This window comes from Apteryx mantelli, chromosome 4 (assembly GCF_036417845.1).
Source record: "Apteryx mantelli isolate bAptMan1 chromosome 4, bAptMan1.hap1, whole genome shotgun sequence".
NCBI classification, from domain to species: Eukaryota; Metazoa; Chordata; class Aves; order Apterygiformes; family Apterygidae; genus Apteryx; species Apteryx mantelli.
The window spans coordinates 85,029,909-85,054,760 of NC_089981.1; the positions used below are offsets into that span (position 1 = coordinate 85,029,909).

The window sequence follows — 24,852 nt, forward strand, 5'->3', positions numbered from 1 at the left end:
GTATTCAGTGCTTAGAAAAAGTGATGAAACATCTGTGAAGCCTTACTTCATGATAGACTAGTATTCAAACAGCCTAGCTGTAATGAATCAGAAGAGAAGTTGGAAGAACAGAAGACTTCAAGCTGCTGTCAGGTGCTCAGCAATTTCTCGTAGATATGTTAGCTGCAACTGTCATACATCCACACACCTCTTACAAGCATGGTGCCAAACATGCACAACACTTGCTGACAAATTCTTAGAAGGTTTTAGGGGCCTAAATGTAATTGCAGATGGAATAAAGCACAAAGGATTTTCAAAACCCACAGGCTCCTGCATACGCTTTTAAGAGAGATTGTTCGAATCTTTGCAAGGGCTACAAACCATTCTTAATTCCTGCTTGTTTCATTAGAAATAAGAAAATCCTCACCTTCCATGAAAGCCCAGACTGACTACATTAGTCAAAACTTAATACACATGGGAAAAAAAGGATGCATTTTAGTTCAGTTATGAAACTGAAATTCATACAAATGCTATTCAAGAGGATTCTAACAGAGGCATGGAAATTAAATCAAATAGTGATACGAAAAAATAATGTTTACAATTTTCTCATACAAAATTTTCCCACCATTTCTCTCTTAAGAATCATAAGTGTGTATTCATACATTTTGTAGACAAAGCAAAACGATCATTAGAACATTTCCATTCAAAAAGGAAATAGATAAACAACTTAACCATTTATTTGACTGCATTGTATTTAGACAGCTTGTACATTTCATAACCCCACTGTTTTTGTTCTCATCAAAAAGGATCAAGGGACAGCAGAATATAACAACCCACTCCAAACAGCAGTCCAGTATTTTCAGATACACTTGATATTTTCATAGATGCCCATCTGATACCTGAACTCCAACACAGTTTGTTATGTTTATACAAGACCTGAAAATTTTTTAACATAGCACTCGCTTTTAGCAACATCTTGTGCCCCGAGAAATAGTTTGTCGTGTACTATGCAATGCCAATTAGATTATGCCTACTTTTCTTGACTGTGATGAACCTGGATCATTTTCTTAAAGAAAAAAAAAAAAACAATATAATGCAAACATCCATTCTGACATGTCAGCCAATAGCAATATTTGGGCAAAGTTAAACATAAAAGTAATCAACTCCTTAGTTAGATTTGTCAATGCAAAAGAGGTGAAGGAGAGAGGGCTGTGTTTTAGCAACAGGCATGAGAAATAACCAACTAAACTTTTCTTTGCTAGATTTCATTTGAAAACCTATTTTCATTTCTTAGCAAAATTTGTAACTTCCCAACCTGACACCCAATCCCAAGCAACACAGAGAATAAATCTGTTTTAATACAAACCAACACATACAGCTTCAGTATCTTCTGTAGTGAACTGTGTGTTACACAGCAGCAATATTAGAACCTTTCAGGCAATATGCTCTTTGAAAAGAAATGTGCACCTATTTTGCGCAGTATTTTCAAAATTTGCATGGCGAGAATTGCTTCTTACAACAAACAAACAGAATTGTATTTGAAATTTGCTCCACAGTGATATTTTTTGGCGTTGCCTTTGTGAAAAATGATTCGGGCTAGCTTCTAAGCCGGCTTTTGAATCTGAAGAAACCCACAGTTTAAATATTAACCAATAGAAAACTTGCCTGTCTGGCTTTTCAGTTTTCCAGCATCAGCAGACACACAAGACAGCCTGGTCTGGAGTTTGTGACACAAGTCCAACAGCTGTTAACAAGGGAGGAATCTTCCCTTATCTGCCTCATTAGCTCAAGCAAGCCAGAGCAGCGACCACATCCTAAGCCACTAGAACACAGACGAGAGGAGACTGGTTCTGGTTTGGGTTAGTTTCTGTTGATTTCACATTCCCAACATTTAAGTCTTAATTCTGAATGACACCTTGGGAAAATCTGCTCAGAACAACTGAGAAATCAGGCTACTCTGAACATGTTTTAGGTATGTCGCAAGGCAGCAGTGGCAGCACAGAGGTTTTAGGTTTTATTCCAAACTCCAGTATGTTCTGTGAATAGCAGACTCCAGTTTATAATGCTTTGACTCAGGTACCATTGCAAATACGTGCTTTATTTATTGAGGGGAACAAACCCCTCAAAAGCACAAACAGTGTCTGCAAGCAGAAAACATAGAAGGGCCAATGGCAATTAAAAATTTTTATTTTCAAATACAACTCGTAATTTGTACATGGTAAGAAATGCCCATCACCATGTGAATGATTGGTCTGTGCAAAATAAGGCTATCCTTTAAATCCAGTTTTCCTGCACAGGGATTTTTTCCAAATGTTACTGGAGGTAGGGGTTTTGTTGTTTTTGTTTTTAAATGTACAGTAATTAGCAAAAAAAAAACAAAATAAAACAAACCCATGACTCAAACCAAACCCTTAAAAAAAAAAAAAAACCCTAGTAAGGCAAATCTGAAGAGTACGCTCAACTACAGAAGAGCGGATTCACTGAGTTCATCCTTTTCCATAGATTACATAGGTTCTTCCACAAGTCAACTAATACCTTTTTTTCAAAGTGAAAAAACAACAGATTCATAGAACTGGGCTATATAATCACACTGAACAAGAAAACCTTGACAATGTAATTACTGAACAAATTGATGGGTATTGGTAAAAACCTATGTAAACCCAATTAAAAAAAAAAAAAGAGAGAGAGCAAGAGACAGAGAAAGGGAGAGAGACAGAATGAGAGAGAAGTCCCTTCCCTGCTGCTTTGATTTCGGAGGGAAAAAAATCCCCCAATAATTTAGCTCATGTAAGTTTAGAGAAAATGAGAGCAGCTAAAAAATGGATACAATACACCTTGAAATTTATTTCCAAGACCAAAACCCAAGGATTGAAGCATTTTAGAACACTGAAGCAAAGCAATCTGAAAAAGAATTGTTCCAACTATTTTAAAATAGCTGTTTTTCAGAGCTTCTAGCAATAATTTTGATTAAATAAAATCATACCAATTTACATTAATTTTCTACATCTTCTTTTAAAAATCCCTCACTCTTTTGAAAAAAAGTGCATCCAAAACCAGCAGCGATTTACTGGTGACATCAGGTTCTCTTTTAGCAGCTACTCAAGGTTTTCAAAATAGCTTACACTTCTTGCTGTAAGAAAAGAAGGGCCTTCCAAACCCTTGTCTGGGAGAAGTATCCAAATTATAAAAATCTGAAATAATTTATTATCAAATCCGGAATTTAAATAAAAGCAGAAATTTTCTTGCAAAGACAATCGAAGAAAGTAAAAGAATAAAAGCATGCACTCCAAACTTAGAGGTGAAGACAAATATACTTATCTATACAGGCACTGGCAGACGCAATTTAATTGTTACTGTTACTCATTGTAACACACACCCCACCCTACAATACATTTTTTTTCATTCACTAATCACTGAGGTACCAATATTTAAGAATGGAAAATTCAATATTGAAAAATAAAACCTAAAATTGAAGCCTTTTTTCCAGAAAACTATGGCAATTTTTGTATGAAATGTTAGTATACTTATAGAATTTTACAATCTACATTGGCTTTTTTCTGGAACCAAAAGTTGTGTTCCAAGTACAGGTTCTTTGATAAAATGTTCACTGTGTATGTAATACAGTCAGTAGACTTGCAAATGAATGAACATATCTTGGCTATCAACTGGCACATCTTGCTGGTACCAAAAGAACTCGAAGTTTGAAACAATCTGTTTTAATTCTGAACAAATGCGCCATGCCAAAGTGCAACAAATATGTGCGACACTCAATGAGACACTGACAGATAAGAGCTGCATGGAAATTACTAAGTCCACCTGCAAAGCAATTTTGTACAAATTGCATTGCATGCAAAGGACAACTCTGCGCTGTTGGGAAGTCAGTTGCTTGATGTGATGGTTTCTTTTAACGCAGCCATAGTTTAAGACGCAGTGCATCAACTCCATTTAAATAGTATCTGAACAGCCTCTTGTCTCGCACAAAACCAAGGTTTTCATAAAGTTTCAAAGCAGACTTATTTGTGATTTCTGTTTCCAAAACAACCTTTAAGAAAGAAAAAAAAAAGACAGAACATATCATATTAGCAGTTGTGTATTTTTTAGATTACATGACTACTGAACAAACTGTAAAGTTTTTATTTAAAGGTACACTTACTCGCCATGAATGGAATTAATTTTTCCATGTCCTGGCTTGTTCAAGACACCCCCCTTGACATCCACATTTAAAAATACAATTTAGCAGTTATTCAACAATAGTACTTGTAAGCAAGTTTCACCCGTATCGAGATTTTAGCTATTTGCTGTAAATGCTTTTTCAACTAATTACCTAATAGCTAAAATTAAAAAAAAAGAGCAACCAAACAACTCAGCATCCAAGTCATAAAGCACATCACCAATTTTGAGTGCGCAACTGAACTTCCTTGCGCCACAAGAAATTAGCAGAAAATTGGTTTTGCTTCGTCACTGACTAACTTTTTCCTTCATAATTTGACAGATTTAGACCTAGACACAAACTTCGGCATTCTGTGACTAGCTGTCGCAAGAAATGTTCGTAGCATTTGTGCTCCACAGAAGTAACCCAAACTCAGATCAGAGCGCATGTTATGTAGATCCCAGACTCAAAGTCCCGCACTGGGCTCCTTGGGTGGCACACACCAGGCTTTCACAGACAAGGGATATGCCTCATCTGTGAGAGATTAGGAACAGCAAAGGAGCTGCAAAACACACCTGCCCAAGAAATAGTTTATTATGGTGAGGAAGAAAAGGGCATATAATTAAAGTAATGCGCTGGTTTAAGAAGATTAAAAAGTGTTGGCATTTATCGCTCTCAGCTAGTCTTGCACAAGCTAGGAAGAAAGAGCAGCTAGCAGCTTTTTCCCATTTTCTCCCTGTGTTGATAAGACCCCAACGGCAGGAAGACCCGTCATGAACAGCTCAGACTAAACCCAAGTGTCATCCAAGTTAAGCAAGGGGTCAAAAGTGCCCCAGAAGTCTGAAGTATAGGCAAGAAAATTACACTGGCATTAACAAGGAATATAAAACTGCCGAAATACACCTCTGAGCAGCTTTTTCTCTTTTCTCCAAATGCACTGAAGTCCAGCATATGTGGTGAGCCATCTACCCATTCCAAGGGATAGAAACTGTTTTGTCTAGTACTGTCCAACTCATATTTAAGGATTTTGCTATTAAAGACAGATCATGGTTACTCAAGAACACAGGATGAACTAATAAGCTGACAAGACTACATATAATTCCATGACCATGGACATTTACATATTAAACAAGAGCTGATGAACAGCGTAGAAAGACCATATAACAAAACCACAACCTATGTAATTTCTACAGCCATCAATGGCTATTTCTAAACTATTATTTGATATGCACTGTGTATAGTTAGAACCATCTACATCAAAATCCCTAAATCAAAAAAACACCCCCAAACCCCCAAAAAACCCATCTACCTCACCCTCAAAACCCAGGACTCCTTTCTCTTCCAACAAAAAGCAGCAAAACTGGAAAAAAATCAGGAATAAAAATATTAGCTTCTATTAGCCAATCTACCTTACGGGGTCTGTGGCCCCCACAGCCTCCAGGCATGTATTTCCATTCCCCCTCGCCTGTTTTGCCAGCTCACTAGGCTTGTTGCTGAGCCACTTCAAAAAGCAACCTGGGTAGAAAGCTACCGATTTTTCTTTCCATCGGGTTTATTTTCTGCAGTCTGAGGAGTGGCTAAGCCAGCATAAGAGAGGGAAGCAGCCAGCAGTTAGACTGGTTACCTTCAGTAAGATTTAACTATCCATTCAATGTATATATTTGAACCATTACTCAAGTTTCAAGCCACTCTGACCACATTCCAGTGGAGAACTCCGCCTGAGCTTCTCAACATACAAATGTAAAAAGGGCTAACAACTCAACAGACAACACACACTAGGGAAAAATAAAACTTGAAGTAATTTATTTTTCTAAAAGGCACTAGAAGTCACACATTAAAATATTAATAGCCAGAGTTCTTAAATTACAGCAGGTCAGTCTGCTGTACCTACTCTTGAGACAACCTAATTCAATTCTTAGTCTTATGGGAAGAATAAGAGATTGAATTTCTTTTCTTAAACATATGCTGGCACCTTACTGGAATACTATTATCAGGTCCTGTGACTTGATCAATTACTCTTAACATTTTAAAATCAACTGAAAGGAGTAAATATCAATTTATAACCAATTATGGAAGTGCAATAGTTTTCCTGAACTGTTTGTTATCTTCTATATAATTATGCAAGCTGTACAACTTTTTAATTTGAATTAAAACAAAGCATTATGCCAATCAGGAAATCTGACACATGGACGAACTACAGTGCAGGAGACTTACTTGAACTCTGGCTACAAACAGCATTCACTCTCATAAATGTTTAGTAACCTGGTAGAGTGATATAACACGTCTGCATCCAACTGCAAGCACACCTTGCAATGCTAAGAGGTGTCCAACACTGCAGATCACTGAATTTAAGGGAGTGGTTAAATGTTGAAATTCAGGTTTGTTGGAATCCCAGTACTTGAGTAAATGCTCATCTTGAAAGCTAATGAAATAGATGCGCTCTGGTATTTCTCAGAGAGAAAGACTTAGCACAATGATAAATAATTCCCTGACCTAAACATACTGCGCATCTGATCTCATAAAGGGTTAAAAACAGTGCCATACTAGAAGGAACTGAATGATCCTATAGGAATTAATTCTAGGAATGACAGAAGCTGTTTTTTTTGGTGGCTGAGAAAAGCAAAAGTAGTCTTAGCTATGCTTTTTTTTTTTTTTTAATGATACTCATCACCAGAAGAAGAAAAACCTCAGACCCTACTATTCCAGCTGTTTTTTTATGAATAGGAAAATGGAAGCACACAGAAAAAGATTAAGTGATTAGGATATGGCCAATTCCTGGTGGACACAAAATCAGAACTCTGCTTAAACTGTGATCTAACATCAAGGTATCTCAGGACTGTCAATAACTACACAGTCTACGAAAAAGTAAGTCTGTCAATTTTGATCTTCTATTATCAATCAACTGTATTTGTGAAAAATAGGCTAGTTAACTAGAGTTAAACAGTGAGGACGGCAATTCAACCTGCTTGAATAGAGAGACTTGTAATTGAAACATATTTCTATATTTAATAAGGGAACCCAGTCTTGTTTTATCTAGGCTTCAATAGCTTGATGCTGTGAAGGATTCTCCTCTTCCTGTGTGAGGTTTTCAGTCAAGCCCCAAACCTGCAATCATTTATTTCTGGCCTATGGTCTCTTATGGTAAATTTTGTTGTATAAATATGCCTGTTAAATCCTCTAATAACAAAATTACATCCTCCCCTGCAGACCAGCAAAGATCTGATTGGATTTAACAGCACTGTCTGCAAAAGTTGTAACCTTCCGAAAGCTGTATTTCCTCTTACATCCACAATTTCATAAGCCTAACATTTATCTCGAGTATCTTTAATTTTAATTGATTTTTTAGAAGCAAGGAATCTTTTTCTATAGTAAGAGCAAAATGCAATGTTTCCTGTTATGTTCTCATACGTACCTAGGATTTATTCATAAATTGGAAAGGGGAAAAAAAAAAATAAGAGGACAAGCTTTCTTGCTTCTTCAAACTTTGAACAAACTCAAGTTTAAAAACCAAGTCATGGAATAGAGCCAAATTAAATAAACAAATAAAGAAAACGTTCTTTCAGCACTCACAGAACAGGTTGTTATTCTTACAAATACGTTTGGCAGATCAACAGAATCAAGTTACAGGTGCTTGTCCAGTATCTTTAATTAGTTTAACAGTTTGAAGTTTTAAAGATAGCACCTGAAATAGTGCTTAATATATTATCTGTAGATTAAGAAAAAATTAAGATGTCAATTGTTTGATAATTTTAAATAGGATTGTATAAAATTAATGCATGTAATTTAAAAAATGTGGTACTGAATTAAAATGACACACCTACTAGCCTTGTCAAAAAAAAAGACCAACTTCATTTTTAACATGTCATAGCTATAATCCCTCATGAACACTTTAAAGTTTCAGTAGAAATTCCCATAAGCAGCTGCGATTCCTTTTCACATTCTGCATTTTGCTTTAAACACTCTTATCATTTGCACTTAAAGTCTTCTTCTGATCAGTTAGCAGTTACATGGCATTGCAGTGATGTGATGGGTGGTGCTGAAGAATGGCATAGCAGACTACTTGCACAGTCACGTTACAGATGGGAACCTACATGAACAATCCTACGTGATTTCATTGATCCTACATGAACAACAAACAATCCTGCTTTTCTGAGTTTGATTAAGGGATGTCTTAACAAGTACAATTTTTCAAAATTGCTTCTCTAAAAAGACCAAGCAAAGTACAAGAGAGTCAGGTATCCAACTTACTGAATTTCGCACTTACTTTGCTTCCACACTTGAAAAAAATCTCTTCAAAACTTTGGAAATGAGAGAAAAGTATTCACCCTCACCTGTTTGTTTAAATACTACATCAGGACACTGCAGTAGATAGTTCACATTTACTGTGCAGTCAGGAAAACTATTCTAAATCACTGTGACCTAATGAAAGCATAGCCCAATATAACCCTGAAAGCCATCGGTTCACTATCCCAAATGTTAGACTTCATTAACATCCAAAGCCTGAGAAAACTCACCAAGGTCAAAATCGAAGATCCCTCAAGTTTTGTAACATCATATCCAGAAACTCCAGCTTAAAGCATGCCGTTGAGTACTTTCTTTAGGCTTGAAGATTATTTCCAGTTCAACCACCCACCCCAAATGTCAGATTGCCCCCTCCTCTCTCTTCTAATATAGCCCACGACCACCTCCAGGCCCGTCGCCTCCCCTCCACACTGATTCCATTCCAGCTAATTCACCTCTTCCCTTACACTCCCCCTCCCAAATTCCTCAAGCCAGGAAGCAACCCCTGGCTGGCAGAATTTTGCCTCTCAGCTTTGAAGCATGGCACATAACATAAGCCACCTCACAAGCAGGTGGCTGACTGCAGCAATTCACACTGTAAATCACTTGCTCCATAGGCCTGGCTTAGTGTGTTCCCATCAAATGAGCTTAGGGGAAGAAAAAGAACAAAACAAAACCACCCCTCCACATCCCCCCCACCCTGACAAGACCTTCTTTAATCACTAAATGTTGCATCAAACTTTGAAATGCCAGCACATCACTAATGATTTTCAAGATTTTCATCTATGGTGTTGCACAAAACCTTTACTTTTCAGAACTCAGTTTTCATTCCCCAAAAGTCTAGTCTATGGTACTTTGAAAAATGTTACACTGAAATAAACACTTATCAGATTATGTGTCACAAATTATTCAGAATTGAATACATTTATTGCATCTTCCCATGATAAGATTGAAGGAAAGAGTTTCCAAGCAGCCTTCAAAAGTGTTTTAACTACACCCACAGGTACCTATTCATGTTTTTAAATCATATTCTGAGCAAGTTTCAGAAAATAGAATATTTTTCAATCACAGCCCATTTTATTTCAAGTACCAGCATCTTGTTTCAGCCTGCTACTGATTTTATTAGAGGATGTAGAACAAAAATAACTTAAGAGCATCAGAGATAATTTAACTATCTACAAAGCTCACAGAGACAAGCTACTGCGATGCACTGCTTTGTATTTGGTCAGCTGGGCATCAATCACACCACCAGAAACTGCTCCCCCAACAACTTTTGTAAAAACTGGTGAGGGGAAGTTTGTCAGCTCTGTCAGGGAGAGCCTTAAGTAATGGGTGGCTAGGTGGATTTTTCAAACACTGATCATGACCGAAAATTTTTCTGCAGTCCACTAGGAGGTTCAAGCAGCCAACATTGCTATTGTTGTACCACATACAACTGGAAGAAGCCTAAACTTTGTGCCAAAGAATAAAAGAAAACCTGAAGACATTAGCTGTTTGGCTGCAGATAATCTATATTTATGTTGTTCTTTTTTCTGTTTATCAAATAGGTGTGGGCATGCCTCTGATGACCAGTGTAGAACATCAGAAATATACTCTGCTTGGGCTCCAAGCTCTCTGGACATATGAGGCCCCATTGCAAAATTTTAACAGTGCCAGCACAAACTAAGCTCAGGCAAAAGCCCCCAAGAAGCAGGGCATACTTAGCTCAGAATCATCATCCCACAAGCACAGTTACGCAGTTTCCAAACTGGAACATGCCTGCACCCATCCAGCGCACACTTCAAGCAGCTTGGATTGTGGTGCATTTGATTAAATAGGGATAGCACTAGTCTTTGCAAAACGCCCTACAAATGTAGTATAAGGCATTTATACAGCACCACAAACGAAAACCTATGACTAAGACTTAACGAGGTCTTAGTGAACAGTAGCCTGCCGTCCCTATCGCATTTATTTCATTTTTACAAAGACATAAAACGATAAGAGCAGCTCTTGGGCTAATGTTAAAGCAGTGGAAAAAAAACCAGGGGAGATCATTATGTGTTTACCAGTTAGATGGTTCAATTTAGAAATGAAGTTATATGAGAAGCAGTACACATATACACTTATAACAACGAGGTATTACAACTCTGGTGGCTGGGGCAGAAAAACCCAGTTCTGCTACTGACTTCCCTGATGACAGTGGGCAATTCACTTCTCTGCATCTCAGTTCTCTCATTGTAATGTTACGATAATAATACTTTGCACTATCACAACAGTGATACCATTCCTCAGTTTAATAATCTTGGATGCTTAACAATGGCAAATGAATTCAAGAACATAACAGAAAGCAATGAGGAAGAAACCCTTTTCTCCATTAGTTCAAGGTAGCAAGTAGTAAAACGGATTAGGGTAAAGTGTATTATTTATGATGGTACAAGCATAAAGACAGCACAAGACAAAACAAAGAACTTAGAGAACAAGTACAGAAATATCAAATTGCACTACATTGCCCGAGTACAACATAAGTTATAGAAAAAAAGACACCAGTAAATGGAGGTATGAAGGGATCTAACGAGAAGAATGAATATCTCAAACTACTTCCTGAAGTTTGCAGGGATTCTGCAAAAGGGATAACTCAACCAGTGGAAAAATAAACAAAGTAGAGTATATGCCAGAAGTCTTGTGACAAAAATTGTAGTTTTGCACAAAAAACTTCACCACACCATAGTATGATAATTGAGGGAGCAATTGAAACAGGAAAACAAAGAGATCAAAGGATAACTAAGTATAACACATTGAAATGACACTATTCATTTATCAGGAAGAAGTTAACAATTCCATTGTACCAAGCAGATGAAAGAGTTAAAGGAATAGATAACTGGATTAAGGAGAATGGATGTAGGGAGAGTTTCTCACAAGTTAAATGTGGCACATTAAGACAGTTGGTTGCTTCATATGTATTTGCCCCCTGCGGCCCCCCCCCCAAAAAAAAAAAAAAAAAAAAGTAGGGAATGTAATGTAGTAAAAGGAAAGACTAATAATATATAAGCCAGAGAAAGTTTGCCAGTGATTCGGTCATTTTTCTTAAAAGTTTTCATTGACATTCTAAATCATTACACAGTTCTGTTAGCGCTATCTAACATGCTTATGCAGTGTCTGATGACTTGCTCTGATGATGTAATCTGATGACCTGCTGTGATAATATCATAATCTGCAGTATTACAGCACTATTCCAGTATCATCTCGTATTCTGAAAGTATGGAAGTATTACATACAACATGCAAGTTACATTGGTTCAATAGCATATTTAAAGTGGAGTCTTTGGAGGAAAACGTGCCTACTACTGAAGGCTGCTGCAGCTTCGCAAAGCAAAACAAAACCTGAAGCACTGAACTTGAACACTTACAACAAATTTAAAAAAATCCTTCTGTTTGTGCCATTTTTTTTTTTTGAGGTTATCTTTTCTTTATAATAGATGAAAGAGCTGCTTACCAATGTGATTCCCACCAGAAAACCCTGTAGGACTCAAAGAAAAACCTGTAAAACGAATCTATGTATAGGAGAACACAAACCATTCACATTATATCCCGAAGAAGTTTTTGATTATAAAAATCTTACCTCATCACAATCTCCTTCAACCATAGCATAAATAGCTTTCTTAACCAAGTTTGTACCTGAAATTTAGATTTGAATATGTGTCAACATAGTTGCAATGCAGAAGATGCTTATTTATACAAAACTAATATATGGGCTACCTATATGACAACACCTGGGGGAGGAGAGAAAGAAAAAAAAACAAAAAGAATTTGCAGTCAAGTTACAGTCTCAAGTTTGAACATTAAAATCACCAGCAAAGTTACCCAGAGACTCAAGCCTGAATGCAAGATTCTTCTAATGCAAGGATATTAAAAACAGGCTTCTATGTTTAACATGGCATTATATATAGCCTTCCAAGATGTGATTCATTCCCTTTTGTTGCATTTAAAGTCAAAATCTGTTGGCATGTACTTGAAGGACATTCATCTTCCAAGGGAATTTCCTCTTACTAAAACAAATACTTCTATTAGTAACAGAACTTATGAAACCACTTTTCTTGTGGCTCCCTCCCATTTGGTTTTGCTGGTATCTAATACTATGGTTGAAGCCCATCCCTTCCCCTCAGTCGAGCATTAATTTATTTTTTTATCATTATTTTTCATCCATTTCACAACAGATCTATGAACGTAATATCCCTACCTGTCTGTAGAATTGGGGTGAAATTGAAAGTTGATTTCAAAGTTATTAGTGGAAAAAACTGCTGTTCAGTGAAATTGCATAAATCTCACTTCCATAAGAAGGCTAAGGAAAAGGAAAAAAAACCCCAAGGAATCTAGAGATTGTTTTAAAGAATTCTCAAAATTTTAATCAATTAAGATTTTATTTGAACATATGACAAAACCGTACTGTATATAAAACAAATCTTCAGATTAACACCATACTTTAAAGAGCAAGGTAGTGAAAGCAGGGGAAAAAGTCAACATTTATATAATGTTAAAGTAAGCAAAACTTTAAATATAAATTCTATTTATATAATTCTAAAATGATGAATTGACTAAAGAGAGGGAGAAACCTTGCAGAGATCTTCACAAGAACAGCATTTGTTCTTATTTACTTATGAATCCAAGCACCTGCAATTAAATTATGGCAGGCTCCTTCATGACTCAGCTAAAGGGAAAGGAGAGCGCTATTTCTCTGCATCATCTTCCCTCTGCTCCACTAGCAAAATCTCAAATGGCTTCTGAATTGTATTGAAGAAAAAATATTCCCACATGCTTGACGAGTCATGATAATACTTAGTGCTACTAGTTTATTTATTTATTTGTTTATTTTGAAGAGGAGAACAGACACATTGGTAGCATTCTGTAACATATCCCCTTATTTTTCCATTGCAAGTCATTTTCTGTCTTTAATCACTGAGTAAGAGCTCTTCAGCGTGAATGAGTGGTGAAGCACATTTCTGGCCTTTAAAGCTGACATTTACATTTTAAGTTAAAATATATACATTAGAAAATGAAGGAAACTTCACAATAACCAACTCAAAAGAATAAAGTTCTGTAAAAACAGATCTTTAATCAAGCCAAAGATAACTGCGGTTGGAAGGGAAAAAAAAACAACAAAAAAAACCCCAAAAAACCCCACACTCTTCATCAGGCAAAACTGATTAACAAGGGAGAGCAAACCACCTGCCAAGAACAGCTTCCTTCACCATGTAACTTCTGAGTAAAACAGATCTCAGTTTTGGTCATTCAAGAATTAATACACAACTGTTTTTTGCAAGTTTTAATACAGCAATGAGCTATGTATATCTTCCTTACGGGCAATATATGCATAACTGACAGGGAGAAGCCAGAGGATAAATTCACTGAAAATAAATGGCCTGAACACCTCATGGAATTAAAATGATGAGGGCACATATAAAGATGCAAAATAATTCCTATACTTATTCGGCATTGATAATTTGCAGAGGTAAGGGGCTGCTGATTGCCTTTCTTTTCATCCTTATCATATCCCAGATGTAAATCTGACAGGGCATGGACATCCCAGGTTATTTTAATTAAAAATCAAACCAAAGAAACCCACCACGCTGGGGAACACGCATCAGAGATTAAGGCAGGGATGACAGGGAGTGACAACAGACAAACCATCATATTTAGCAGTCCATTTTTGCTTAAATCTTTATGACAGTTACCCCGACAAACTATAGGATTTCTAAGTTAAAAAAAAAAAAAATCTATTCTTACCAATTCCTTTTCTTCTGTATTTGGAATCCACTGCTAACATGGCTATATAACCTCTGCGGAACATCTTTTTGTGCATATCCAGCTTGCAGACGATGGCACCTACACACTCCTCACCTACCATGGCCTTAAAGACAAACATATATGCATGCATTCTCAGTTTTTGATTTACAATGCTACCCCAAAAAAAATACACCAGTGCATTTTAAATGAGACATCCACACAAACCTGCCTGTGCAAAGCTATAAAAAAAAGACTACATAAGTTTTAAATGCATCTCCAAAATACAAATAAGATTAAAGTTCTTATTCCTGTATTATTTTCAAATAAAGTTACAATCTGTTGAAAAACAGTAAATTGTCCTTTACAGAATCACAGTACTATTCCATGAAGTTTAAAGGCAAGAACATGTGGTTGGGGGTGGGGGAAGGAGGAAACAGGTTAAGGCATAAACCATATTCTTTCATGTGGGCTGCCAAAAAGTCCATTTCTGTTTTATAATGATCTCAATTTTCATGTGCAAGGGCTGTAGCAGACAACATGCTTAATTTGGCCTGGTGTTAATGTCAAGCCCATAATGGGTCAGAGTAAAATGCCTTTACACTTAGTCTTTGGAAACTGTCACTTTTAGCCAGATAATACCCAAAAGCACAAACAAAAAAGCACATAGTTTCACACATTTGGACTGTTCAGAGATTTCAGTTAAGAGCCATCCATTTGATAGTTAATCCCAATGATATTGTCACAAGAAATACGGTCAAGGAGACTAAATTATTCTGAAACATTAAAACAAACAGAACAAAACAAAAACCCTCCCCAAACACTTATCAAACCACTTGCATAACGGCTAACTGTGTTTGCCCAAAATTTTACCATGAAATAAACTGGAGAAAGAGCAGAGGAATAACCAAATCATATGTTAACTCAAGGATTAGGCAGCAAGAGAGATTAATGACATTATAACCTGCAGCAGTAAAGTGAATAATGCTGCAAAAAGAGGCTAGTGTCCAAGGAGAGTATGAACCACTGTTCATTCAGGGAAAGACAGAGATAAAGAAGCAGCTCACAGTTGTATGCATGGTATATAAATGGATCCGCAGAACTCTGAACGAGACCTGTATGTGCAGGGGGAACCAGCCTTCAGCTCACGTGTAGCTGCTAAACTGGAACCGGAGCACATGACTGGCACAAGCATGTGCTGGCACAAGCTCTTCTGGATAATCCAAATTCACAGCAGTAAGATATGTCCAACCAAAAAGGACTTGCCAAAGCCACTGTTAGCAGCCTCACCGAGGCCCACCTGTGCACCATTCCCAGTGCTTGCTTCTCCAAAGCCTACGGTACCTGCAACAATTTATAGATTTCTGCATGCAGCTTGTAGGATAAGAAGGTCCACCCTTACTCTGTGGGCAGAAGACTCATTTAAACAGATTATGTTGCAGGCACAGACCCAGAGGTTTTTTTGCCCCAAGACAATTGCCCCCGATCGAATAGCACCTCCTTCTGAACGGTGGTTATTAGCCGAGTTAGTTCTCAGCCAGGAGCCCCAACCAAAGGTGAAATGAAGCAGCCCAAAATGAATGAGCTGCAGTTTCAAAGCACTGAGATATAGTGTGAGCCCAAAATAATTTCTAATAGAGTCTAAGCTCACCATGCAAGTATAATTATAGCTAAGTCTTTATTTGTCAGGAAGACAAACTTTTCTAACAGTATTCAAGAACTCTGAACAATCTAAACAAGTGGTTTCCAAAAAAACAAAAAACAAAGCATGATCTAAGTGGACTGAAATACACAGCCTCTAAGCAGTTTGTTTGTCCTAAAACACACAGTTTATTTCAAAGGAAAAAAAAAAAGCTGTAGTTATACTAAAACTGTGTATGTAAAGTGTCAGCTCAAGGCAAATTTTGTATCTCAGCTCAGACCTGAGAAAAACAGGGAGTTAAATAAAGAGTATCATCAGACAGACTGTTCATAACACTGCTATAATTATGCAGAGTACCTAGATGTAATCTTACACCTCGCTTAAAAAAGGAGCACACCAAACTAACATGTTATAGTTATGCTTTGCCCTGAAGTGAACACGTGCAAATTGTTGATCATAACAGTCATGCAGAGAATTCTTAGATATATTTTTACACACTTCGAGAGTGGGGACATTCCAGTCATTATAGATCTGTGTTTTTTCTTGGTTAACACAGTTTTAAAAGAGCTATTTTCATGAATCATGTATTTAAAACACTAAACGAGCAGCACAGAATTTTTGTTTCAGTGATCAAAGTAAATACTCACTGATTTTGTGGCTGTTGCCAGATAGTTGCACAAAGTATCACTTTGTTACCAGTTCCCGGAACACTTAGGAATCTATTTCTCCGTCTTTAGGCAGGTAGGTCTGCCTGTTAACCTATGGATGTTCCACTTACATAGGGAGTGCAGCATCTGTCCCTTAATCTGAGTTCTTCTTTTCCCTTTCCTCTCCCCTTCTCTCCAACTTCATCTAAAGCTGAAAATGAACCTAAAATGTAATGTAAAACTGGATAATTCCTTGAGGAAGGTTAAACAGCCTAAATAAAAAGGCACTGTAGTAGGAAATGGGGGGAGGGGAGAGAAAAAGTAGTTCCCATATAACATCATTTATGAAGAGACGATTATGGGCCAAATTCTCTTTTCAAGTACATGAGAGTACTTCTAAACACAGAAATTTCTACAGACAGAATTTGGCCCAAGTTACTGAGTATTACGTATTATAAGCACGGTGGAGTATTTAAGGTTTACTTCAAGTCTAAGTCCTTAGCAGAATTAACATACTTGAATTCAAATTCAGTATTTGCATTACTTGGTTCTTATGCATATGTTTAAATGTTTAAAACAGACTAGGCATCTTCATACTGCAACCATGCATTACTAAAGAGTCAGCACAAAAACTTCTATGCATCAGCAAGAACATTACCTTTCAAAAAAAAATAAAACAATTAGCATTCATTTCGTTAGCAAAGATGGCATTAAAATTGGTGGCCACAGGCTAGCTATGCATTTCACACTCCTGTCATATTTGTTCTCATTTAAAGAAAATTAAAACAACCCAGCTAGCCCCTACAGGAGAAATATTTTGTGAATCAAATGCAGTAGGACCTGTACTCCTACAATACAGCTCCACTCACACGTGCACCAAAATCTGTTCTAAAGTATCACAGAAAGAGACCTGTAGGAATCCTTTGGTTTACATTTATTGATCATGTTACTGAATGACATCAGAGGATACATTTAGGCTACAACCATTAGCCTAAAGTCTGGCAGTAAAGTCAGATCTGTACAACAGCAGGCAAATCACTAAGTCACTACTTCCATTTCCAGTCCACGAAACTGGACACTACTAATTTCTTCCTGGGCAAGGGCAGGGTCAGAATAACTACATTAGCAGTTGTTAAATACTCAGGTGCTAGAATGAGTAGTTTTCACAAAGCCTCTGACAGTGAGAAGTAGCAGAGCAAGCCTCTCTCTGAAACTGCGATCATTCTTAAGAGGAAACTGGAATACACAGAGGAGTTGCAGCAGTTTGCAAACTGGGAATGGATGTTACAGAATTTATTCCTAGCTCTGCCATGAGGCTCTTATAACTTTCTGGCAGTTTCCTCACTGCTCTGGTTCTTCTTTTATGCACCAAGTTCTTCGCAACTGAAAAACAGAGATGTCTTACAAGGCTTAATTTCTACATGAAGGACGCTGAGAGTCTTGAATAAAATCCAATTAAGAAAAAAGAAAAAAAATAAGTATTAGTAGAAAACAAGATCTTAACTGCAGTGATTTAGGATTTACAACACATCTAAGACCACTTACATGGAATTAATAGGTTATTTTTAAACTTGTCAAAGTTTAAATTATAATCACTACTATTACTAGTGGCAAAGTTAAGAACCCAATAAAAGCACAGATTTTGCAGATTTTTCTTAAAAGGGAGCTCAGCAGTGCAGTGTGGCAAGTTACAAGAGAGGTTATAACACTCGACTAGAACTCTTTTTACTTTTATTACATCCTGTCCTACCCAAACTTCAGAACAGAGCAAGGTTTTCCAAGCTCACCTCTTCCAGACTAATGTATTTTGAAAACAATTTTCCAAATATTTACTATACTAGTTCTAAGTGGAAGGAGTTTTATAACTTTAACCGTGCTAGGACTAGAAGGTACAAAAAGACTTTGAAAGGAATCTACAACTTTGAATATGTGTTTACAATCAATATGTGAACAAAGCTGTTGCGCTGTTTAAACACGTTTCACATGAAACAGAAAGCTTTGCTCTGTCATTTTTTGAGTGACAAGCAGTCATAATACTTCATTTGAAGAGAAATTGGGCTGTCAGAGTTCCTGGGAACAAATAAAAAGCAAGAGCTTACAGAGCACCTAGCACATGGCTAGCACATGGTGGGAACCTGCTCTTCCAAAGACAGATGAAATCCAAGTTTAAGCAGACAGTTGGAGTTTATGAAGCAGCAGCTTATTACCTTGCAACAGCCCAGTTAGTAATGCTGCAATATCAGAACTGATCATCAAATATTTTCAACTTGTTACCTTGAAAGTCAGGAAGACAGTTTTACAGATGAATCTGATGTTAGAATGAATGTTTTTTGAAGAATCCTAATACCTGCAGTTCCTTTTAAAGTGGAATATGAATTTGTTTTTCAGGCACACAGGAAGTAGTCTGATAGAGCAAAACCAGGCTAGTGACTAGAGTCGGTCCTATGCCTTCTCTCTAGCTGTGCATTCTCACCTCTTCGGTTGCACTAACACTGGCATTTGTGTGATCCCACTATGAATATGCTTGGAGAGCTAAACCAACAGAAAGCTGACCCTAAAACATACACACACATGTGCGTGTCTGTATATATATACAGGTGTATATATAAGTACAAGTGTGTGTGTTCCTGACCGTTACTTTACTTTTTTGGGGGTAGTGGGTGCAGCTAGCTTAGCTTCCCAAATCAGATAAACACGAAGGCTTACACAAGGGAAGAAGAGGCAGCTGACAGGAAAGGAAGAACAAGACTTCTTTTGGTTGCACTAGCCATTAGCATGACCCTACACTTTGGGAAGGCCAAACCAAAACTCCTTAAATTTCAAATCTGCTAGATCATCATCAACAGGAATAGTGTTAATAATGCCCCCAGGAAAAAGTTCGGCACTGTCAGGTATCCAAAATGCTACACAGGAAAATTATGGTGTTTAAGATGGTTTACTGAATACATCAGCATGGGACAATTACTGATCATTTAAGGAAAACTTACATCCTGTCTTCAAATTTAGATGGAGTTAGTACTTTCCCCTTACACTGATGAGAAGGTGAAATGAGCACGTGCCCACGACAGTGTTATGAAGACAGTGGAGAATGCATTGAAAGACTTCACTGAAGTTCACCACTACCGTTTCTCAGAATTGATGGAACCCCTACAGATATTTTTTCAAATACAATCAAATTACAGTCTGACCCCCTCCCTAAAACCAATCACAACCAAAACAAAACCTCAAACCAGAAGACTGTGAGGCCATGAGGCATTAAAGGCAAATGATTTGTGAGATCAGGCACTATGTTTCTTCTCACTGTCCTGACACTGTTCTTGCTAATTGGAATATACAGTCCCTGACTGAAGGTAAAATATTTTAAGATACTTAGAGAGAGGCAGTCCAGGAATCCATTAACTGCAGGAACAAATTAATTTTCGTAGAAGAGAAAGCCTTCAAGAAAACTTCTAAAAAACAAACCTCACAAATGCTAAAACCAGTCACAAAACCCATCAGTTTTGACTCAACATATCGCAAGAGTTTCAGATTATTACATATATAAAACAATTTGATAATTCCTGTAAACATTTGTAGCCACATATCCTTCTCTATACTTTTATGTGCTTTATATTGTTCTACACTTCATAAAAATGGCAAATCTGAGTAGCCTTGCAGAGTTCAAGCAAAGTTTTGTTGATTCAAGGCTATTAAAAAAAAAAAAAAGAATCCGTCACTAAATATAAGCTTAAGAGATTTTTTCCTTGAGTGAAAACATGCTCTTTGAATGCACTTGTTTTAAAAACAAATATTAGAAATCAAATATTTTAGTGCTCTGTCAAACAACTTGCCATTGCCCTTTTCATAACAACAAAATTCTCAAGTTACTCTCTGGAAAAAAAAAAAGATCTAAAGCCTACAAAGATGCACTGTGATCTTGTAGCAGCCAACATTTCCTTGGCATTACCAACAATACACTTGATGCTGAAACTAGGGACATTTGTAGCTCACAAGTATTTCTTTTCAGTATGAGATTAATCACACACAGTTAGGACAGGCTCAATGCTTGAAAAATATCATTCTGCTCTGATCAGCATGCTTATAATTAATAACATAATGGTAATCATGAGTTTACACTGAACGGTGTTTTCACATAATTTTATAATTATGTTTTGCTCAACTTCCTATAATTTTACTGTATTCCCTCTTCAGGGTTTTAAAGAAGCACAGTTCTGAAAATCCTCCTATAAATCATATAAATCCTGCTATAAATTATACCAGACCCTAAAACAAGAACAGTCAGGAAGTTTAAGGCCAGATGGATTCCATTAGCCTGACCTCCTGTACTCATATCCTATTAAAATCTTACAGAGATACTCCTGAATTGAAGGGTATCTTGGCTCTGGCCAAAGCATGTCTTTCAGAAAGGTGTCCAGCCTTGATTAAAACATCAAGAAAGAAAAATACATCATTTATCTTAACAAAGAAGTACCATACACTCCCATAAATGTTCTGTTTTGAGACATGATTTTCTCATATGAAAATTTAAACACAACTAAGGTCTCTCTATGCACTTACACCCCTCAGGCCAACTTACACTCAGTTTCATACACCCGTGGATGGATTAGCATCCTAACAGTATGCTTTTCAACTGAGATGTAAGTTCTAAAACTGCCCAGGAGTTGTTCTTCCATAAGAAGTACTAAACATTGATATAGTTTTTATGCAGTCTTTCTAAATCTTTTCAATAGCACAGTGTGAAGAATAAGAAACTAAATATGTCATTAGTACTGCAAGACAGTTTAAGCAGCATGAAAATTTCTGTACGCCACATACACTATCACAACTGTACGAAGCAATACGGTTGTAACTGTCTTTTTTAAAGTAAGCTAGCAAATCAAGAAGTCTACAAAACCTTTAACACTGTCTCTCCACATATCACTTAACATTTATATGCTAGCCATGTTGAAGTTTGTTTCAAAATCATTGTGCAAGTGTTACTAAGCACTCATAAGACACTAATGGGCTAAATACTTTTTTTTTTTTTTAATACACAAACCTAGGAACTGAGACAGAACAATAAAAATGAGCTGCCAAAGGTCACAAAAGTCAATGTCAAAACCAAGATTAGAACTTTTGAGTTTCTGGATATCCACCCTGTGTTAAAACCCTTTCACCACCACTCAAAACATCTATTCATGAATGTAGGAACTTTAGGCATATGCTTTATACAGGTACAGGTGGTGAGGGCAATTCATTACTGATAGGTACTTCCAGAAAAGCTTGTCCTTTCCCCCTACCCACAAAAAGAATATTATAAGTATTTCCACAAGTGTCACCCTTTTAATCCTCTCCTCCCCAGCCCCAAACCACTCCCAATTCCTGCCACCCCAGGCACTTACCAAAAAGCAAAGTTGTGGCCAGTTGTGGATAAAATACCTATATGTATAAATGGAGTAGGGTTCAGACAGATCTTTGGTGATCAGTCTCATGATATCGGGCATCTGCAGCTCTGACTCATATCGGACGTATCGTATCGTTAGGTCCTCCTCGGGCTGAGAGTCCGTTCCCGAGCCTTTCAAACTGCAGGCTGCTGCTAAGGACCTGGAGAGTAGCAGCAGGGACTCCTCCTCCTCTTCCTCCCCTCCTTCATCCCCCTCCTCCTGCTCTTCCTCCTCCAAGCCAGTCCCTCCTGCCAGTCCATTGCGGGCTGCACTCTTAGCAGCAGTCGTAGTTGTGGCAGCAGGCTGGCTCCTGTCCCCTGTTGCTGCTGCTGCTGGGGGAGAAGGAGGAGGAGGAGGAGGAGAGGGTGCAGTCCTTCCCTGGGGAGGGAGGTGGTTGCTAAGGGGGGTCGAGCACGGTGCTGCGGCCGGGGGCGATGACTGCTGCTGCTGCTGTCCGGAGCCCATTGTTTTGCTGGCTCGCTTGTTCTCCAGCCCCTCGGGGGCTGCCCCGGCCTCCGAGCTGAGGATCTTGCCCTTGAGGGAGGCCCGCAGGTGCCGCAGCTCGGGGCTGATGACGCCGTTGAGCTGGTGGTTGTGGTGCGGGGGGTGGTGGTGGTGGTGGTGGAGGCGGTGCTGCTGCTGCCCCCCCTTGCCGCCGTCGCCTCCTCCTCGCTGCTGCTGCTGCTCCCGTCCGCCCGCGGGTCCCTCCTCTTCCTCCTCCTCTTCGGCCTCCTCGTCCTGGGCCCCGGTGCAGGCGGCGGCGGCAGCGGAGGAGGTGGAAGAGGAGGAGGAAGAAGCAGCCCCCCCTCCTCCTCCTCCTCCGGGGAAGGGGGAGAGCGTGTCCCCCTGCGGGGAGAGGACGCTGCTAGGCCCCGGCGGTACCTCGGCCATATCCTACGGGAGAGACCGACACAAAACCCGCCGAGGAGGCGGCCGTCAGCCGAGACGGGGAGGGCGGCGGCGGCCTCACGGGCCGCGGTCGGGGCGGGGGGGGGGGCGCGAACAAAGGCAGAGACAGGGCCCGGGCCCCGCCTCGCTGCCCCGCCGCCGCCTCTTCCTGCGGCCCCGCTTCCCCCACCGCCGGGGCCCTCCTCCGGCTGCCGCCCGGCCCGCCCCGGGTGGCCGCCTGCCGCCGCCGCGGCCCCCGCCCGCCGCCGCCGCCGCCGCCGCCGCCGCTCACCCCCGCCTCTCCTCAGCGCCGCGGCTCCCACTCTCCGCTCATCCAGCGGCCGCCAAGCGCCGCCGCCGCTGCCGTAAACCCGCCGCCAAGTTTCCTGTCAGCCCTTGCGACACTTCCTCCCTTGGCGGCGCGGCCTGGCGACGGCGGGGCGGGGCGGGCGCCATCGCCTCGTTAACCCCCGCGGCGCCGGGCCGGGCCGAGCGCGGCCGCCGCGGCTCCCTCAGCCCCGCGGCGCCGGCGGCCCTGCCCCCGCCGGGCCCCAGGCGCACCCGCCCCGTGGCGGCGCCTGCGCAGGCTCGGCCCCGCTCCCCGGCGGGGGCCCCGAGCCCGGGGGCCGCCTGCCGGGGCCCAGCTGCGGCCTGCTGCCGCCGCCGCCGCGGCCTTCGACCTCGACGCGCGCGTTTGCGTCCCCGGAGACGCTGCTCGCATCGGCGCTGGCGCTTCGTTTTTCAGTACCGCCAGCCCCCGGCGTGTAAAAGCGAGCGCCGCCGGCAGCGTGGAGTCTAGGGACAGTCAGAGCAGGGCAGAGGCGCTAGCTGTAGCTCTTCCTTCAAAAACTGTGTGAGAAACCTCCCCAGAGCGGGGAAATGAGGTTCCTCACGCTGTTTCTGAATACTTTTGAAGGGTCTGGGACTGTGAGGAAGTTGTTCAACTGGTTGCAGTAGAAAAATCTGCAAAAATTTAAAGAAATCATCTCTCAAGTGATTGCTTTCTCCACCACTTTTCCCTCTCTCAAGTCATCGGTTTCTCTACCACTTTTCAGAATTGAATAATTCCTGCTTTAAGAATATGTCGGTAGACCTCACTACAATAAACAAATCCTTTATAGTATTTATACCCTAAAAAACTTTATTATTAAGCACATACCCCTCAAAATACAGAGAAACAGTGCTGCTTCCTCTTCACACAAGGAAGCTCTGTGGGTCTGTTGCATGTAAAACTCATTTTCTTCTGCTACAGTTGCTTTTCAAGGAAGTGGCAGGTCTGGACTTACAAGGAAAATCTAGTAACTTCTCTACGTGTCCCAACAAGGTTCTTTAATTAGGATGAAAATAAACCTTGGAGTTTCAGACTTCCGTTTATGAATTGCCAAGTTCTGAAGTAAAGTAGGAGAAAAGGCAAACATCTGGTTGAAAGTGAATGAATTAAAATGCTTTTCAGGCACCAAAGGACTTTTGTGGGCCTGATCTGAACAGCTCTGGCACACTGGCAGTGCAGTTAAGTTCACTGTTCTCAGGTAGTTTAAACAGAAAGAGCAAACAAATGTCAGTGTAGTAACAGCCCAAATTCAGCTCTCATTTACCATGTTGCAGCAGCGTGATAGGAAATGTCTGAGCCTGCGTGTTACAGTGGTGTCCATGTTAGGAAAACAACTCAGCACCAGCAAAAATTGTCATAAAGGGTGAAAATGGTATAGCTGTTATCATAAAAACATACTGTGTTACTGCAATGAAGTCACAGGTATTACGGAAAAAAGCCTCTCTTGTGAGCTCTCTGACAGTACTGGAAACATTTTTTGTTCCACTTCCAGTACCTGTTGAACCACATCCAAACTCAGAAGGTCCTAGTTTGGATGTTGATCTTAACAGTTCATTGTCCATAGCTAGGACCCATCTGACCAAAGGTAGACAGAGACAGTGCAGGCACCTCTGTCTGAGCTAGTCGCTTGTGATCCCCTTAATGTCCGTGGAGAGGAAAAAGGCACTTTTGTGGTGGGATTCAGCTCGTCCTAAACTAGATTTCCGAAGCAGGTCAGATGAATTGTGTCTTGGAGGTGCCATCATCCCATTAAAT

At 39.6% G+C, this 24,852-nt stretch overlaps 1 protein-coding gene across 5 annotated transcripts; it reads right to left on the reverse strand.

The window, feature by feature from the left end:
• Positions 1-693: 693 nt before the first annotated feature.
• On the reverse strand, positions 694-23,114 carry NAA30 (N-alpha-acetyltransferase 30, NatC catalytic subunit). 5 transcript variants are annotated; one of them, XR_010883979.1, is made up of 6 exons: positions 23,059-23,114; positions 21,837-22,772; positions 14,170-14,293; positions 12,626-12,727; positions 12,008-12,063; positions 4,001-4,021 (listed from the first exon to the last, which is right to left on the reverse strand). XR_010883979.1 is itself a non-coding variant. In XM_067295120.1 (5 exons), the coding sequence occupies exons 2-5, from the start codon at positions 22,767-22,769 to the stop codon at positions 3,884-3,886; spliced, it is 1,251 nt and encodes a 416-aa protein (XP_067151221.1). In that variant the 5' UTR covers positions 22,770-22,772; positions 23,059-23,114; the 3' UTR covers positions 694-3,883. The 5 variants fall into 5 exon arrangements, 4 of the variants coding, with proteins under 4 accessions (XP_067151221.1, XP_067151223.1, XP_067151222.1 ...); XM_067295120.1 differs by lacking the exon at positions 12,626-12,727 and having other exon boundaries at positions 694-4,021; XM_067295121.1 differs by lacking the exons at positions 4,001-4,021; positions 12,008-12,063; positions 12,626-12,727 and adding an exon at positions 12,833-13,398.
• Between the last annotated feature and the right edge of the window lie 1,738 nt (positions 23,115-24,852).

Bases quoted from the DNA above. Each gene is read 5' to 3' on its own strand.
- NAA30 (XM_067295120.1), bottom strand. From the start codon at position 22,769: ATGGCCGAGGTACCGCCGGGGCCTAGCAGCGTCCTCTCCCCGCAGGGG. The intron at 14,294-21,836 runs GTAAGTGCCTGG...TTTGTCTTTAAG, and splicing joins GGCCACAACTTTGCTTTTTG to GCCATGGTAGGTGAGGAGTG. The intron at 12,064-14,169 runs GTAAGAATAGAT...TCTAAATTTCAG, and splicing joins ATACAGAAGAAAAGGAATTG to GTACAAACTTGGTTAAGAAA.